The 17036-nt window shown below is 55.4% G+C and overlaps 1 protein-coding gene and 5 non-coding genes across 6 annotated transcripts in view; 5 read left to right on the top strand and 1 right to left on the bottom strand.

Moving 5' to 3' along the window:
• The window catches only part of LOC107109289 (coronin-7-like), a 102029-nt gene that overhangs the window by 83770 nt on the left and 1223 nt on the right, over window positions 1-17036 (bottom strand). Inside the window, exons 2-6 of the mRNA XM_015409886.1 lie at window positions 15449-15551; window positions 13916-13990; window positions 11233-11303; window positions 10031-10214; window positions 419-495 (exon numbers count right to left, since the gene is read on the bottom strand). Of these exons, the coding sequence (XP_015265372.1) occupies window positions 419-495; window positions 10031-10214; window positions 11233-11303; window positions 13916-13990; window positions 15449-15551 (510 nt within the window). The remainder of the gene's footprint in view (window positions 1-418; window positions 496-10030; window positions 10215-11232; window positions 11304-13915; window positions 13991-15448; window positions 15552-17036) is intronic.
• Window positions 14435-14506, top strand: TRNAG-GCC. The gene has a single exon. It is a non-coding gene; the product is annotated as a tRNA-Gly (tRNA).
• On the top strand, window positions 14577-14648 carry TRNAG-GCC. Its single transcript has one exon. It is a non-coding gene; the product is annotated as a tRNA-Gly (tRNA).
• Window positions 14719-14790, top strand: TRNAG-GCC. The gene has a single exon. It is a non-coding gene; the product is annotated as a tRNA-Gly (tRNA).
• On the top strand, window positions 14861-14932 carry TRNAG-GCC. Its single transcript has one exon. It is a non-coding gene; the product is annotated as a tRNA-Gly (tRNA).
• TRNAG-GCC lies at window positions 15003-15074 on the top strand. Its single transcript has one exon. It is a non-coding gene; the product is annotated as a tRNA-Gly (tRNA).

Here is a 17036-nt window from a genome sequence, read left to right as displayed (position 1 = left end):
CAAAAAAAGCAGACAGGGGACTCGGATGACCTGTTTGACCAGCAGTGGCGTCAGAGAGGTGGGCTGCATGTGTGCACAGTGCCACCTAGTGTTCGCTTGAGGTACAGGCCGGTGGCACCAGGAGTTGGAAACAAGAGAGCTAACCAGAATGCCAAAACCAACCAGAGGGATTTCTGGCAGGGGGGAAGAGGGGGCTTTCTGCAGCGCCTCCTTGCAGGGGGGGGGGTGAGGGAGAAGCATCCCATCCCAAGCACAGCTTGCTTCCACAGGCCCAGTCAGCCATCTGCACATTTCCAGCAAGAAGGCAGGCCCTTAAGAGTCACGCTCCAGGGTCCGAACCTGAGAGGCGAGACCCTTGTAGAGGGGGCTCACAGGCAGCTGCTTAGAGGTGCCCCCCTCCCACCCCCACCCCACCTACTTTGCAGGAACTCCCCAAGAGGGCACCGTCCGGGCTCCACGCCAGACTCTGGAGAAGATCGCCGTGGGGTTCCAGCTCTGGGAGAAAGGAGGGAACCCGTCAGCCTCCCAGCACCGAACATCCCGGCAGCAGAGCCAGCCGTGAGCGGCCAGGCGGGCATCAGCCATCAGGGGTGGGTGGGGGGCCCCTGCCACCTTGAGGCCCCGCTGTCCCGAGGGTGAGGCAGGCAGGCAGGCAAGACTCAACCTCCCCCCCCCCCAACGCTTTAGAATGGCAATTTCACACACTCTATTCCAGTCCAGGAGCCCCTTTGAGCCCAACAAGGTTTTCGGGGTAGGAACTTTCGGGAGTCAAAGCAGAGCTCCTACTCCCAAAATCCTGTTGGTGTCTGAGGTGCGGCTGGACTGGGATCTGGCAGTTTTAAACATGCGCCTGCTGTTAAGGCGAAGCGCCACCACAAAACCTCAGAGAAGATGAAAAGCCACATAACATAAGAGGACATAAGAGAAGCCAGTGTTGGATCAGGCCAGTGGCCCATCCAGTCCAACACTCTGTGTCACACAGTGGCCAGAAATACCAGGGGCCATCAGGAGGTCCAGCAGTGGGGCCAGGACACTAGGAGCCCCTCCCACTGTTGCCCCCCCCCCAAACACCAAGAAGACAGAGCATCCCTTGCCCCAGACCGAGAGTTCCTATCTGTACCTTGTGGCTAAGAGCCACGGATGGACCTCTGCTCCATATGTTCATCCAATTCCCTCTTATAAGAACATAAGAGAAGCCAGTGTTGGATCAGGCCAATGGCCCATCCAGTTCAGCACTCAGTGTCACACAGGGGCCAAAAATACCAGGGGCCCTCAGGAGGTCCAGCAGTGGGGCCAAGACACCAGAAGCCCTCCTACTGTTGCCCCTCCCCCCCAAGCACCAAGAATACAAGAGCATCCCTTGCCCCAGCCTGAGTGTTCCTATCTATCCCTTCTGGCTAAGAGCCACGGATGGACCTCTGCTCCATATGCTTATCTAATTCCCTCTTGAAGCCGTCCATGCTTGTAGTTGCCGCCACCTCCTGTGGCAGTGAATTCCACATGTTAATCCCTCTTTGGGTGAAGAAGTACTTCCTTTTATCTGTTCTAACCCGACTGCTCAGCAATTCCATGGAGTGCCCACGAGTTCTTGTATTGTGAGGAAGGGAGAAAAGTACTTTTTTCTCTACCTGCTCTAGTCCATGCATAATCTTGTAAACCTCCAAGCTGAAGAGCCGCAACCTTCCTTCACAGGGAAAGTGTTCTAACCCTTTTATCGTTCTAGTTCCCCCTTTCTGCCCTTCTTCCAATGCTCTCTTATGCTGAGCAAACTTGGGGTCGCCTTCCACTCCTTGCATTTATTTGTTTAGAAAATTTTTGTTCTGCCTCTCCAGGGAACCTGCTTGAGGAGACTATCAAAACAAAGCATAAAATGTTAAAAGCTATTAAAATCCAGAGTTAGAAAACGCACCTAGAGCACTCAGGCCGATATTTCAGTAGCAACCGTCTTGAGACCAAAAAGCACGCTACAAAATGGTATTAAAAGATCAGCTCCTTTATTAAAAAGTCTGGGTGAACGGAACCATTTTGACGTGGCACCTAAAAGAGAGCCGTTGTAGGTGGCAGGTGTGCAAGGTGCCACCACTGAAAATGCCCTGTCTGTGGTTGTCACTCACATCCAGAGGTCATTTCGGGGGGGGGATCGCGGGGGAACGCAGTTCCCCTGGGTGAGGTGCGGGAGGCGGGGCACATGATGAAGCCCCGCCCCCTGCTTCCAGCCGCCCCACTTCCGGCCCTCATTCAGCCAGGAGGAGGCAGGAGAAGAGGGAGGGTAAGTTGCTCCCCCCCCGCCTCTCCCCACCCCTGCCTGCCTGGGGCTAGGGAGGGCCTTCGTGGGGCTTCCTTAAGAACATAAGAACATAAGAGACGCCAATGTTGGATCAGGCCAAAGGCCCATCCAGTCCAACACTCTGTGTCACACAGTGGCCAGAAATACCAGTGCCATCAGGAGGTCCAGCAGTGGGGCCAGGACATTAGAAGCCCTCCCACTGTTGACCCCCCCCAAGCACCAAGAAGACAGAGCATCACTTGCCCCAGAGCCCCTAGCTATACCTTGTGGCTAATAGCCACTGATGGACCTCTGCTCCATATGCTTATCTAATTCCCTTTTGAAGCCGTCCATGCTTGTAGCACCCACCACTTCCTGTGGCAGTGAATTCCATGTGTTAATCACTCTTTGGGTGAAGAAGTACTTCCTTTTATCCGTTCTAACCCGACCGCTCTGCAGTTTCATGGAGTGCCCACGAGTTCTTGTATTGTGAGAAAGGGAGAAAAGTACCTCTTTCTTTACCTGCTCTTTCCCATGCATAATCTTATAAACCTCGATCATGTCACCCCTCAGTCGTCTTTTCTCCAAGCTAAAGAGCCCTAAGCGCTTTAACCTTTCCTCATAGGGAAAGTGTTCCAACCCTTTTATCATTCGAGTTGCCCTTTTCTGCACTTTTTCCAAAGCTATAATATCCTTTTTAAGGTGTGGTGCCCAGAACTGCACACAGTATTCCAAATGAGGTCTCACCATTGATTTATATAGGGGCATTATGATATTGGCTGATCTGTTTTCAATACCCTTCCTAATAATCCCCAGCATAGCATTGGCCTTCTTTATTGCAGTCACACACTGTCTCGACATTTTCAGTGAGTTATCTACTACAACTCCAAGATCTCTCTCTTGCTCAGTCTCTGCCAGTTCAGACCCCATCAATGTGTATTTATATTTAGGATTTTTGGCTCCAATGTGCATCACCTTGCACTTGGCCACATTGAACCCCATTTGCCATGTTGACGCCCACTCGCCCATCCTTGACAGATCCCCTTGGATCTTCCTCGCACTCCCACCGGCCTTGCAGGTCCACCGCCAGGCCCCTGATGTCAGGGGGTGTGGCATATGCTAACGAGTTATGCTAATGAGTTCCCCTAGCTCTTTTTCTACGAAACAACCCCTGCTCACATCACATACGAAGGCGGACACACAGAAAGCAGGGCTTGTTGTGAGGCAGATCGTAACCGCTGAGCTGGAGAGTGCAGTATTGTCTGCTCTGACTGAAGACGGGCAGCCATGTTAGTCGGTCTGTAAGCAGTAGAAAAGAGCAAGAGACCAGGAGCACCTTCAAGACCAACAAAGAGCTCCTCCCCTGCCACAAATGTTGTTAGCCTTTAAAAGGGGCTGCTGGACTCTTCCTCTTTTCCGTCTCACATCTGGAGAGTGGCCCCGCCATGTGACTGGGCGCCATTCAACCGGACCCCTCATTTTCTGCCCACACGAGGTGGCGGGCTCTGCCCCTCCAAAGCACCCCCCTTTGGGTGTTTCCTTTGGAGTCTCTCCGTCATTTGCACCCGATGACCCCTTTCCCCCTCCCATCCCTCAGCCACAGACTCAGAACCATTCCCACATTTGCAGGGAGAACACAAGGTATTTAATCCGCCACAGAATTTGTCACACGCAGGGTCATTGCCAACAGACTGGTCAGAAATCCAAATAACTCTATAGAAAAGTCCGCAAAGATAGCTTTGAGAAATTAGCAGCAGCTGGGTGCTTCTTAATGGGGGGGAAAGTATAGAATTCCGAAATCTAGGCTGACAAATGTTATACCTTTCGGTTTGGCTGCCCACCATCTTGGAAAATGGCTGCCGTTGTTCCAGAGAGTGCTGTGGAAGTTGAGAGGGGGCTGGGGGGGAAACTGTCGGCAACCAGCAGCTTTTTTCTCAACCCAAAAAACACCCATTGCGTTTGAAAATCCAGGCGGACAAATTTTCCACTGCTGGGTTGTATTTCCATTCACCCCCCCCCCCAATAAGGTTCACTTTCTGTTTTTGGAATTGCTTAATATTTAATGCTTGCAAAGTGAGACATTTTTATCGTTATACAATATTGCTTAGTGGAGAGGCTCTTTATGATAGCCAAGTAACCCTCAGTCACTCGTCGACGGCTTCTCTTCCAAATGAAACCATGGCAGGTATCATTTCGAAAGCGCTCTAGCAAAGCTAACTGTAAGAACAACAGAACAAAGTTTGACTCCGGTTTCACCTTTGAGTCTAACAACGTTTTATTCAAGGTATAAACTTATAAGACTTTGTTGGTCTTAAAAGGTGTACTGGATTCAAAATTTTGCTCTGCTGCTTCCGACCAACATGGCGTCCCACCTGAATGTAAAAACAATGTGGTGACTACCCAAAACACAAAGAGACGGATCCTGCTACGCCGTGCCGCAAAAGGCACGTACAGACCTGCCCCCTGCAGCCGCCTCTGGAGGCTGAAAAGGCCGTGTTGAGGGAGGGGGGGGGGTCTGGGCTGCTTCCATGTGGGGGCATGAAACGGCAGCCCGGAAGAGGAAGAAGCAGGAGGGTGGATGTGGGTGGGGGTCCTGTTCCGGTGCCACCTGCTGCCCACGCTATGCCTGCCCCTCCATCACACAGGTGGAGACAGGGCACTGCCCGCCCCCCTTCTTTCAAAGCACCACAGCTCAGCTCTGGGCTGGGGGGGGGGGAGAAGCCCGCTAGAGAGCTAGAAGGGCGGAGGGGAATGTGGAGGCTGAGCACGGTCCTTTCGAAAGCGGAACTCCGCTCCACGCCCGCCGACTTGAGCTTGCCGTGTGCAGCGCCTCCCTATACATAAGTGTGTATCAGTTGTGATTGAATCCTGCTCTTTAAAACTTTACTACTGTTAAGAGAAAGATAACAGCCAGACGGACTGGTTAGCGTGACAGACTTAACAGGCGATGTTGGTCAAGGATGAAGCCTTGGAATGTTGGCTGGAAAAGGTCACGTTTATTAAATCGCTAGCATGCAAGGCCCTGCCGAACAGTGGGTAAAATGGGTAGGTAGAAGGCTGGGGGTTTTTAATCTCCATCTCTCTCAAGGTCGGAGGATCCGCCCACAGCTGAGCCAGACTACCGGGAGGAGAATCTGATCTGTGGCTGGCAAGACTGAAAGTTTTATTTCCCTCTTGCTGGAGACTTTGCCTGGAACAAGAACCTGCCTGGAACGAGAGCCTGCTTTTAAAGACAAAGTGAGACAGTTCAAGCAGGCTGGGTTCTTTTTAAAGTTTTCTGTTTTGGACTCTTGAAGGTACTGATCTTTGTTCTTTCGTAAAATAAACTGTCCTTCTTTTGAAAGACTGTGGTTATTGAATGAGCATTTGAGACATGACAAGGAAACGGACCGCGGCACCTCTAGTGAGTTCCCCTTTCTCCAGGTTGGGAGGAGGGCTGTATCACAGGGTGCATCTCAAACTTAAGAACACAAGAGCCTCGGGACATGGAGGTTCCCCTCAGTCACCATGGCTAGTAGCCACTGATAGATTCACGGAGGACAAGTCCATCTCATCCCCTTTTAAAGCTGCTTATCCCTGTGGCCATCACTACATCCTCTGGCAGCGAATTCCACATTTAAATCACTCTCTGTGTAAAGTAGTATTTCCTTTTGTCCATCCTGAACCTCCTGCCCGTCAGCTTCATTGGATGCCCTCATGTTGTAGTCTTTTAGGAGAGGGGGGGAAAGTTCTCTTTGTTAGTGTTTGAGCAGTGGAACAGTCTGCCTCGGGAGGTGGTGGATGCTCCTTCGCTGGACGTTTTCAAGCGGAGGCTGGACGGCCGTCTTCCGGGTATGTTGTAGGGCTCTCTTTCGGCTGTGCTCCTGCAGAGTGCTGGGGGTTGGACTAGATGACCTGCAAGGTCCCTTCCCACTCTTAACATTCTATGATTCTATGATTCTATGATAACTCTCTCCACCCCACGCAAAATTGCCCTAAGGTCTCCCCCTCTAAGTCAGCACGAAGGAGGTTTTTCTTTGCTCCGGCTTTAAGAGGAAAGCCCCCAAATCCCCAGGAGCCTCACTCCGAAGGAATGCAACGTCGCATGGGAGCTCCCCGAAGAAGGAGGCGCATCCAGCGGGCCACACAGGGCAAAGCCACCGTGCCTAACCGACCCCGCAGAGCTGAGAATCCACCCCAAACAGGCAGCTGCGAAGAGGAAGTGGAAGAGGAAGCGGTCGCGGTGACATCTCCGGTCTTGCACCAGCAGAGACGCTGCTGCTGCTAGAAGGCAGCTTCCGGCTCCTGCAGCAACGGGGCCGAGGAGAATCCCTCCCCATGTGCTTCACCCCCCTCCCCGGCAGGCCCCAAAACGGACACTGGCTCTCCTCTGTGACAGCAGGGGTGCAAGATGCCCTATGGACAGGGCCCCCAGCCAGTCCCAGTGCCATGTTTGCAGGGGCCTGAGGGATAAGGAAGGGGGGGAAACACGCTCCTGCTGCAGGATGGGGGGGAGGGGTGCCAGTGGTTTCTGGAAAGCCCCCCCCCCCCAAGCTGGTTTGTCATCTGTTGCACTCAGCCCCAGAGCATCAGCAGCTTTTGGCGCAGCGGCAGTTAGCTCTGCAGCCGAACACTCTGCCAGCTCCGTCTTCTTCCCAGTAAACATCTTTCATTTTTGAGGAAGGACAGCTCTGCCCGACCGGACTTTTCACACACAGCGGCCAAAGATCTGCCCTGGAGGGCCAACAAACTGGGCGGGGAGACCACGAAGGACCTGGAGGGTGGAGCCAGTTTGGTGTCGTGGTGAAGGGCGCGGACTCTAATCTGGGAGAACCAGGTTTGATTCCCCCACGCCTCCACTCGCAGCTGCTGGATGACCTTGGGCAAGCCATAGTTCTGATAAGAGTTGTCCTTGAAAAAGAGCAGTTTCTGTCAAGAGCTCTCTCAGCCCCACCCAACCTCACAGGGTGTCTGTTGTGGGGAGGGGAAGGGAAAGGAGTTTGTAAGCCACTCTGAGACTCCTTTGTGTAGTGAAGGACGGGGTATAAATCCAATCTCCTCCTCCTCTTCTTCTTCTTGAAAAAGAGCAGTTTCTGCCAGAGCTCTCTCAGCCCCACCTCCCTCACAGGGTGTTTGTTGTGGGGAGGGGAAGGGAAAGGAGTTTGTCAGCCGCTCTGAGACTCCTTTGTGTAGTGAAGGACGGGGTATAAATCCAATCTCCTCCTCCTCCTCTTCTTCTTCTTCTTGAAAAAGAGCAGTTTCTGCCAGAGCTCTCTCAGCCCCACCTCCCTCCCAGGGTGTCTGCTGTCGAGAGGGAAAGGAAAGGAGTTTGTAAGCCACCCTGAGACTCCTCTGGGTAGTGAAGGGCCATGGGGCATAAATCCAATCTTCTCTTCTTCTTCTACTTCTTCTTCTGCTCTCCATGGCTCAGCCCAACACTCTGGTGGTATTTTCTTCACTGCTGTCTGGTTGAAGCTGGCTTGGGGACGCTGACCAAATATCTCCTCATCTCTTCTGTGTGCGTGTCCAAACGTCTTTGCGCCCAGAGAAACTTCAAGGCAACCTTCAAGAGCTTGTCCACAGGTTATCAGACACGCGGCCGTCAAGAACGTGTCGATGGGCTATTCGACCTTCCCCCCTGGCAGTCAGATCCGGCGTATTCCCAGGGCCAGCAACCCTGATGCTACAGAAGCCACCGAGACAGACACGGTTCCCTGTACGAGAGACACAACACTCGCTCGGAGCTCCCGTCGCAGCCCCTTGACCGGCCCACTCAACGCCGGACTTTGGAAGCAGCGACAAGAAGGTGGACAATCTCTCTGCCCGATTCACAAATTCCTTCCCGCCAGCAAGCACAAGCCGAAACTACTTCAGGGTGTTTCACAAGGAGGCCTCTCGCAAGACGTTCCTCTCGTCTCATGAAGGCGCCTCTCAGACAGGAGCCTTTGTCGGCACGTATCACGGGAGATGTCGGAACGGGCGGAGCCGTGACTCATCTCTGCTCTTCTCCTCTCACTGTTTCTGGGAATTCCTCCTGCCTCCACTACAGGCACGGAACGCCCGGCCGCCCTTGGCTAACAGAGATCTGGGGTCTACGCCAGCACGCACGCATCGACTCAGATTTGTGGACGTCTGAGCCCAGAAGACGGGTCTACCTCCCCTTTTCCCCATCCAGCCTCACCGGAGCCTCTCAGTGACAAACGGTCCAGTTTGGGATTCCACCTGGACGGCCCAGGCGAGCCCCATCTCGTCAGAGGCCAGCAGCGAAGCAGGGTTGGCCCTGGCTAGTCCTTGGGTGGGAGACCACCGAGGAAGCCCAGGGTCTGCTAGGCACAGGAAGGCAGTGGCAAGAACCACCTCTCTTCGCCTCTTGCCCTGACCTGGAGGGGACAGGCGAGTCTCATCTCCTCCTCAGACCTCGGAAGCCAAACAGGGCCAAACATGGTTAGTATTTGGATGGGAAATCGCTGAGGAAGGCCAGGGTCCCTTCCAAGGGTCCCTCTAAGCTGTGGAGTCTTGTGAGCAAAAATTCCACTTTGCGAGCTACTACTGGCATCAAAGTTGTGAGTAGGGGATTTGGCTCCTGCATAAATCAGTTTGCTCTGGAGCCACATCCTTCCTGAGCGGAGACAAAAATGTGTGAGCCAGAGGCTAAAAAACTGGGAGCGAGCTCACGCTAACTCAGATTAGAGGGAGACAATGGATGCTTTGGAGGGGGGGCTCTGTGGCATTGTACTCCCCCCCCCGAGGTCTCTGTCCTCCCGGGGCTCCACCCCCAAATCCTCCAGGAGTTCCCTAGCCTGGAGGCTGGCAGCCCAAGACACTACACAGAGACAGGCGAGTAGGATGTGGCTCCAGAGCAAACTTAATTTATGCAGCACGCCAAATGGCTCGCTCATCACTTGAATGCCAGGAGCTCACAAAGTAGGATTTTTGCTCACAAGACTCCACAGCTTAGAGGGAGCAAGTCCGCTGCGATACAATGGCACGTCTCACCACCACCCATGATTTCTGCCGGCAATTGTGGCATTTCTACGTTACAGTGTCCTACTGTGAAGAGTTGCGGCCATCATAACACGAGGAGGAAGATACCAGGTGAGCAAAGAGACAGTCGTCAAGGTCTCCTCCAGAGAGCACTCCAGTGAATGGAAGGAGGATTTCAGCTGCTGTCCCTGAGCCTCCCCTCCCCAGCAGGGGGGAAACACACGGCATTTGTCTTCTCCTGCCCCCAACATGCTCTGTTTCAGTGGAACGCAGCAGCCTTGTGAAGCAGGTGGATTTCCAAAGAATGACTAAACTGTGGGGTACAAAGGTTGGCAAACTAGACTTCTTTGTTGTTGCTTTGGCATGGCTTTCCCCAAATTGGGCGCCACTTTTCCCAAATATTGCCACCCTCCACGGCTACTTCTGACAGACGGCAAACCATTTCCAAAGACCAGCAGCCAAACCACACAATTGAAAACTCGGCATCCTAGATTTAATCTGGCACCTTCCCACCCCCCACCCCCAAGAAACACTCGGTTGCCACCAATTCCCACAGGACGCCTTGACGCCGGACACGTTCTCCAGAACGTCCACCGGTCCTACCGCCATCTTGCCCTTCCCGCCCGTGGCAGCCCCACGCTTAATCCAGCCGGGCATCAGGCTACGCAGATCGGCAGCTTGTGGCACCATAATTATTTGTGCCTCCTCCTCAGTTTAGCAGACGGCTCAGGCCCTGATTCCCCCTCCGGTGCGGCTGGGAGCCCGGGAACCTCCCCCTCCCTGCCTCTGCTCCTGACCTACCTGCCAGAGGGTGCTGCTGCTCCACGTCCCACACCTTCGCTGCCCTCGGAGCCCCGCTGGCCAGGATGCCATCTGCCGTGGGGTGGAAGAGGACCACGCCCGCCTGGCCCCCCTCCGGCCCCAAGGCCACGTTGGGGGAAGAGGAGAGATCCGGACCGGAATCCAGGAGGCGCCAGACCTTCACCTGCGGCAAACAGAGGAGACGATGGAAAGGAGGTGACGGCGGCCGGACCTGGCCCCGCTTGAGTCCACGGGGGCCCACGAGGCGCCACGTCACCCAGACTCCCAACAAGAGCTGTGCTGTCTCTGTCACTACGTTCGCCGCCTCTGGAGTAGGAGAAGGCGTTTGGACTCTCGTGGGGCCCCGTGCTCAAAGGTGCGCTCTTCTAATCCGGCCCCCAATCTCCTATTCACAACCAGTGTTCCCTCTAAACTGAGTTAGTGTGAGCTAGCTCACAGTTTTTTAGCCTCCGGCTCACACATTTTCGTCTTAGCTCAGGAAGGAGGGCTCCAGAGCAAACTAATTCATGCAGTACAGCCAAATCGCTCGCTCACAACTTTCATGCCAGGAGCTCACAAAGTAGGATTTTTTCTCACAAGACTCCACAGCTTAGAGGGAGCATTGCTTGCAACCAGTGTTCCCTCTAAGCTGAGTGAGTGTGAGCTAGCTCACAGTTTTTTTAGCCTCTGGCTCACACATTTCCGTCTTAGCTCAGGAAGGAAGGCTCCAGAGCAAACTAATCTATGCAGTAGCCCTATCACTCACTCACAGTTTTAATGCCAGTAGCTCACAGAGTAGAATTTTTGCTCACAGGACTCCATAGCTTAGAGGGAACATTGGTCACAACACTGAGGCTGCCCCGTGGCACACAGTTCGATAGGTGACCCCCCCCGGCTATTGTTTGACATTCCCCACCGCTCCCCCCCACCTGAGCAGCACTGTCCATGCACAAGCGAAAAAGTTCGGCTGCAGAGGAATTTTCCGTTAACTGCCCACGAAGTTGGGGCCTTTACTCTCCCCAGCTCCCTAAATACCCCCCTCCCCGTCTAATATAGCTTCTTCACCCCCCAAACCTTCTCAGCAGCCTTGGCCCTTCCTGCTGCTTCCCCCCCCGCCACCCCCCCCCCATCGACACGCAAAGCCCGGGCAGGGACCTCAGAGGTTTGCCAAAGGACAGGATCCTGTCAGGTTTGGCACTCACAACTTCCTCGGCAGAGCACGTGGCCAGCACTTGATCGTCAAAGGGAGAGAAGTCAAAATCGGCCACCACACCTGGTGGGAGAGAGAGAAACAGAGAAAAGGAGTTTACTTGTTGCATCAATAGCTCTTCTGTCTTCCATCGGGGAACTCAAGGGCAGGATGTGTCGGAGGGTCCCCACTCGACCCGGATCTACATAGTGAGGGAGCCGCATCACAGCCCCCCCCCCCAGATTTCCGTAACTCTCACCCTACGACTCCCCTTATCGGGTGTCCTGTCCTGTCGACTGCACAGACTTACATGCTGTACCTGCAAGAGGGGTGTGACGGTACCTCTCTCTTATTCTGTCTGGTTGGGTGTGAAGGAGTTTTAAATTTCTTGTTGTTTCTTTCTCTCACTTAAAGTATCTATCGCTGCCACCAGGAATTCAATTCCAGACTTTAATTAACCTTTCCCACAGTATTGTGCCCGAGCGCTAAGGCGCCTTCGTTGGGCTATGCGGCTCTGAGGATAAGACTCTGGGTTAACAATAAATAAAACTTCATTGGTAAAAGAAGCGTATTGGTTACAGGATGATTTGTTAAGTTGCTAGTAGAATCTTTTCCCCTTTTTCTCAGGTCTCTTGTCAGCTTTTCCCCTTCGCACTCTTAAAATACAGAAGACGACGAAGACGAAGAAATTAGATTTATACCCTACCCTTCACTTGGAGCCTCAGAGCAGCTTACAAACTCCTTTCCCTCCCCCTCCCCCACCACAGACACCCTGTGAGGGAGGTGGGGCAGAGAGAGCGCTGACAGAAACGGCTCTTTTTCCAAGAACAGCTCTGACAGGACTATGGCCTGCCCAATGTCATCCAGCAGCTGCGAGTGGAGGAGTGGGGAAGCAAACCCGGTTCTCCCCGATTAGAATCCGCGCACTTAACCACGACACCAAACGTGGCTTAAGTATACGTTCTCCTTCTTTTAGAATCTTAATGCCTTTCCCAGCACCTCTATATGCTTGTTTGGAAGACTGTTTCTCTGACTGTGTAGATTGACCACAACTGACAGCTACTGACTGTGGACTGAACACTTCAGACTCCAAACTAAACTCAACTAGCAAGAGTTCTTGAACCTACAGCAAGCATATCTCTAATAAACTTTTCACTGCCAATAGTGTGCGTGGAGAGTGACTTAGCTGGGGACGTGACACAAGGCCAGGCAGAGTGGGCACCCAGTGACTCCTGCCAGTTTGGTGTAGTGGTTAAGTGCACGGACTCTAATCTGGGAGAACCGGGTTTGATTCCCCACTCCTCCTCCACTCGCACCTGCTGGATGACCTTGGGCAAGCCCTAGTTCTGATAAGAGCTGTCCTTGAAAAAGAGCCGTTTCTGTCAAGAGCTCTCTCAACCCCCACCTGCCTCACACGGGGTGTCTGTCGTGGGGAGGGGAAGGGAAAGGAGTTTGTAAGCCGCTCTGAGACTCCTTTGGGTAGTGAAGGGCCGTGGGGTAGAAACCCAATCTCTTCTTCTCCTTCTCTGGGGCTAACCACCCTCCCTGTGACACCCAAACGTGGCACACCAGCCCACTGGGAGCTGCACGAATCGCCCCCTAAAAGGCAGCCCGGCTCAGCCGCGAACAGGCAGATGGAGGCAGCGGGCACACCCGAGAAAGTAGGTCACTCACAGCAGCACCGTTTGCCTTTTCCCCGGGACTGCGAACAGATGCCAACCCCCATGGAGGGAGGCGGCCTCTTCTGGCATGCCAACACAAGGGGCGGGGGTAAGCCCACGTGCCGGCAGGCAGCCGTTACCCTGGCAACACCTCCTCCGGCTTCCTGCCTCTCCACTGCAAGAACGTGGTCTGCTCTTGCAAGGTGGTTCCCACTCTGCAACCAGGCCACGCCCGAAGAGTCAGCAGCGCTTGCCAGGCCGGGGATGGATGGATGGATGGGCCTTTCTCTCGTCCCGCCCACCCCCACCCTCCAGACAAAGAGCACCAGGAATTAAGAGCGCCTTTTCTCGCAGGGACAGCGGCAGCGCAAGGACACGAGGGTGGCAAGAACCGGCCCGCTCTGAACTGCTTGGGGACCAAACACAGGAGGACTCCGGAAACTTCGCAGAGATCTGGCCTTCTAGGTGTGGGCAACCCTGGCGTGCGGTCACAACTGTGGGCAGTGCGAGTTCTGGGTTCAGATCCCCCCTCACCAGGAGGGCCTTTTTACGCCTGTGAAATGCTAGGAGACTTTCTGTGCATTGTCATTGTGCATGTCACGTTGTTTTTACTGCATTATCTAATTTTGTGATACGCCCTTGTTACCTGTTCTCCAAATGTCACAGTCCCACTTTAGTTTCTGCATCGCAATTGTGTTTTCAGCGCATTCTCTAATTTTGTAATCCACCCCTCCTGTACTGCATTTCTTGGGCTATTCTTAGGTTTTCTTTCACTGCTATTAATTCTGTAGTCGGCCTTCAGCCTCAGCAGAAAGCCCGGCCATAAATGAATTCAATGAATAAACCCAGGGAGGGCCCTTGGGCCAGCCATGCCCTCTCAGCTTGGCCTACCTTGCAGGGCTCCTGAGAGGATAAAAGGGAGGAGGGCGCGAGGTCCCGTGTGCCTCCCTGAGTTTCTGGGAGGTGAGGCGGGGTAAGAAGCAGACCGAGAGGACCACAGGCGGAGTGAGACCTCTGCTTGCCTCCCAGACTCACCTGAATGGCAACGCAGCTGGGAAACGGGCCTCTCGTCCCCATCTCGGCTCTCCAGTGGCACAACGCCCAGCACACCTGGAAGAAAAAGGGGTTGGGCCAGGTGGGATCACAGGCCTCCCCTGCAGCAGCACCCAGGCTGTTCACCCCACCCAGGCTCTCTAGGGCATGGGGGAAGCGTGCAGACGGGGGGGGGGGTGCTGGAGATGAGGGAGCGTCTCCATCCTCACATCATCGAATGGTGGACGCTACTACCGAGCAACAAGATGCCAAGTGATCTTGGTGGGAATCCAGGCCCCTTCCCTCAGTCCGTTTGCCCAAAGTGATGCTACAGCTACTTTCACTTGGTGCCCCAAAAACTCACAGTGTGGCACCTGGGGGAGGGCGTGGGTCAGTGGCAGAGCTTCTGCCTGGCACACAGAAGGTCCCAGGTTCAACCCCTGGTAGCATCTCCAGTTAAAAAGGACCAGGCAGGAGGTGATGGGAAAGGCCTCCGCCTGAGACCCTGGAGAGCTGTCAAGAGGGGCCGTGGCTCAGTGGCAGAGCCTCTGCTTGCCATGCAGAAGGTCCCAGGTTCAATCCCCGGCAGCATCTCCAGTTAAAAAGGACCAGGCAGGAGGTGATGGGAAAGGCCTCCGCCTGAGACCCTGGAGAGCTGTCAAGAGGGGCCGTGGCTCAGTGGCAGAGCCTCTGCTTGCCATGCAGAAGGTCCCAGGTTCAATCCCCGGCAGCATCTCCAGTTAAAAAGGACCAGGCAGGAGGTGATGGGAAAGGCCTCCGCCTGAGACCCTGGAGAGCTGTCAAGAGGGGCCGTGGCTCAGTGGCAGAGCCTCTGCTTGCCATGCAGAAGGTCCCAGGTTCAATCCCCGGCAGCATCTCCAGTTAAAAAGGACCAGGCAGGAGGTGATGGGAAAGGCCTCCGCCTGAGACCCTGGAGAGCTGTCAAGAGGGGCCGTGGCTCAGTGGCAGAGCCTCTGCTTGCCATGCAGAAGGTCCCAGGTTCAATCCCCGGCAGCATCTCCAGTTAAAAAGGACCAGGCAGGAGGTGATGGGAAAGGCCTCCGCCTGAGACCCTGGAGAGCTGTCAAGAGGGGCCGTGGCTCAGTGGCAGAGCCTCTGCTTGCCATGCAGAAGGTCCCAGGTTCAATCCCCGGCAGCATCTCCAGTTAAAAAGGACCAGGCAGGAGGTGATGGGAAAGGCCTCCGCCTGAGACCCTGGAGAGCTGTCAAGAGGGGCCGTGGCTCAGTGGAAGAGCCTCTGCTGGGCATGCAGGAGGTCCCAGGTTCAATCCCCAGAGGCATCTCAATTTAAAAGGACCAGGCAGTAGGTGATGGGAAAGACCCTTTTCTGCTGGAGACTTTGGGGAGCTGCTGCCTGTCTGAGTAGACAACATGACAGGCTGAGGGGGGGTCTGCTTCAGGATCAGGCTGCTTCATGTGTTCACACAGCCTTCAAGGCCGATGCAGGCGCATCCCCAGGTCAAAGCGTGCCATGCGCCCCCCCCCCCTTTGGGCCAGGCCTTGCCGACCGCTCACCTGCAGAGTCCGTGCTGAACACGATCCAGCGGCAGCTGGTCTTGAGGTTGTTCCCGGAGGCAGAAGGGGAGCCGCCGCCACCGCGGATGCCTCGGATCCAGTCCTGCGACCCACAGACAAAAGAAGAGGAGGAGATTGGATCTATACCCGCCCTTCACTACCCGAAGGAGTCTCCGAGCGGCTTACAATCTCCTTTCCCTTCCCCACCACAGACACCCTGTGAGGCAGGTGGGGCTGAGAGAGCTCTTTCGAGGACTGCCCTTGAGAGAACTTGTGACTGCCCCAAGGTCACACCAGCAGCTGCATGTGGAGGCGTGGAGTACCAAACCTAATTCTCCCATATTAGAGTCTGCGCTCTTAACCACGACACCAAACTGGTTCTCAGGCAAGAGGGAGGGAGGGGGCGGCCCGTTTTGGGGGGAGGCTGCCCTGCTGCCTTCCACAGAGAAATCCTTTTGTGGTGAGGAAAGGAAACCACCTCCTCCTCCCCGAAATCACAGAGCACAAGGGAACGCTCAAGCACAGTCACACAAACAGCCTTATCTCTGCTGCCCCCCCCCCCCCCCACACTCCAGACTGCGGAGGAGGCCGTCCAAGAGTTGTCAGGACAAAGAGCATCTGTTCCGAGGGGAAGACCCTGCTGGTGCGTCCTTCTTTTGCACAGCTGACTCTCTGGCACGGGCGTTCGGGACGTGCCTTGGCTCGCCACGAAAACCACCCAGCCTTTTGAGGGGGAATTCGAGCAAACGCAGCCTCTCCCCTCTGCAGTGAGGGGACCAGCCACGTTCCCCAGGAGGCTTTGTCCCGCGTGGAACCTGCAAAGCTTTGAGGCTCTGGGGGCAGGAAGGCTGTGGGCCGCGGGGAGGTCGGCTTCTCAGGGCCCAGCGGTGGGATTAAAGCATGCGTTTCGGAAACAGGAGGCAGCCGGTGTGGCGTCTCAGCGCACCCCTGCTCCACCCCTCTGGTTCTGAGCGCCAAGGGAAGAGAGGCAGCTTTTCAACAAGCCAAGCCACGCACTCATCCTGTCCTTGAAAGACGGACGGGGAAGAAGGGTGCCGCCCGTCCCCCTGCCAACAGCAGCCTCCTCAGCAGGGCCTGGGCACTTCAGCCTCGTGTGGACCTCCCCTGACATTTCAAGGCCCAGATCCAGCTTTCAGCCTTTGGGTGCCGCCACACTTGGATTGGATCCCCGCAAGCCGCTGGCGCTCAGCAGCAGGGCAGGCCTGAGAAGACCCCGTGAGGTGAGGCCCCGCTCGGTGGCCAGGCCAGCCCACAGGCCCTGCCCAGTCTCCCTGGAGTTGGGGCAGCCGCGAGGCTCCTGGCGGGAAAGGCCCTTCCTGGGCCGCTGCTCAGCCGCTAGAGAGGCGGCGCTGCCACCCGGCCACGCGACAGAATCTCCGGGAGGGGGGTGGCCAAGAAGCCCCTGTCCGGCCAAGGCAGGGCACCGCTCATTCCGTCCCCCCTGCTGCCAAGGATCCCTTCGGTCGCGGCAGGTGCGAGGGGAGGGGAGGGGAGGGGAGGCACGCCCCAGGGCGCACGTGGGCACGCCACGGCCACTCCCCGGCCTCCAGGGCATGCGCTCGGGGGG

This window comes from Gekko japonicus, unplaced genomic scaffold (assembly GCF_001447785.1).
Source record: "Gekko japonicus isolate JY-2015 unplaced genomic scaffold, Gekko_japonicus_V1.1 scaffold78, whole genome shotgun sequence".
Taxonomy (NCBI): domain Eukaryota; kingdom Metazoa; phylum Chordata; class Lepidosauria; order Squamata; family Gekkonidae; genus Gekko; species Gekko japonicus.
The sequence above is the reverse complement of the archived record's forward strand: the minus strand, read 5'-3'. Positions and strand labels throughout refer to the sequence as shown.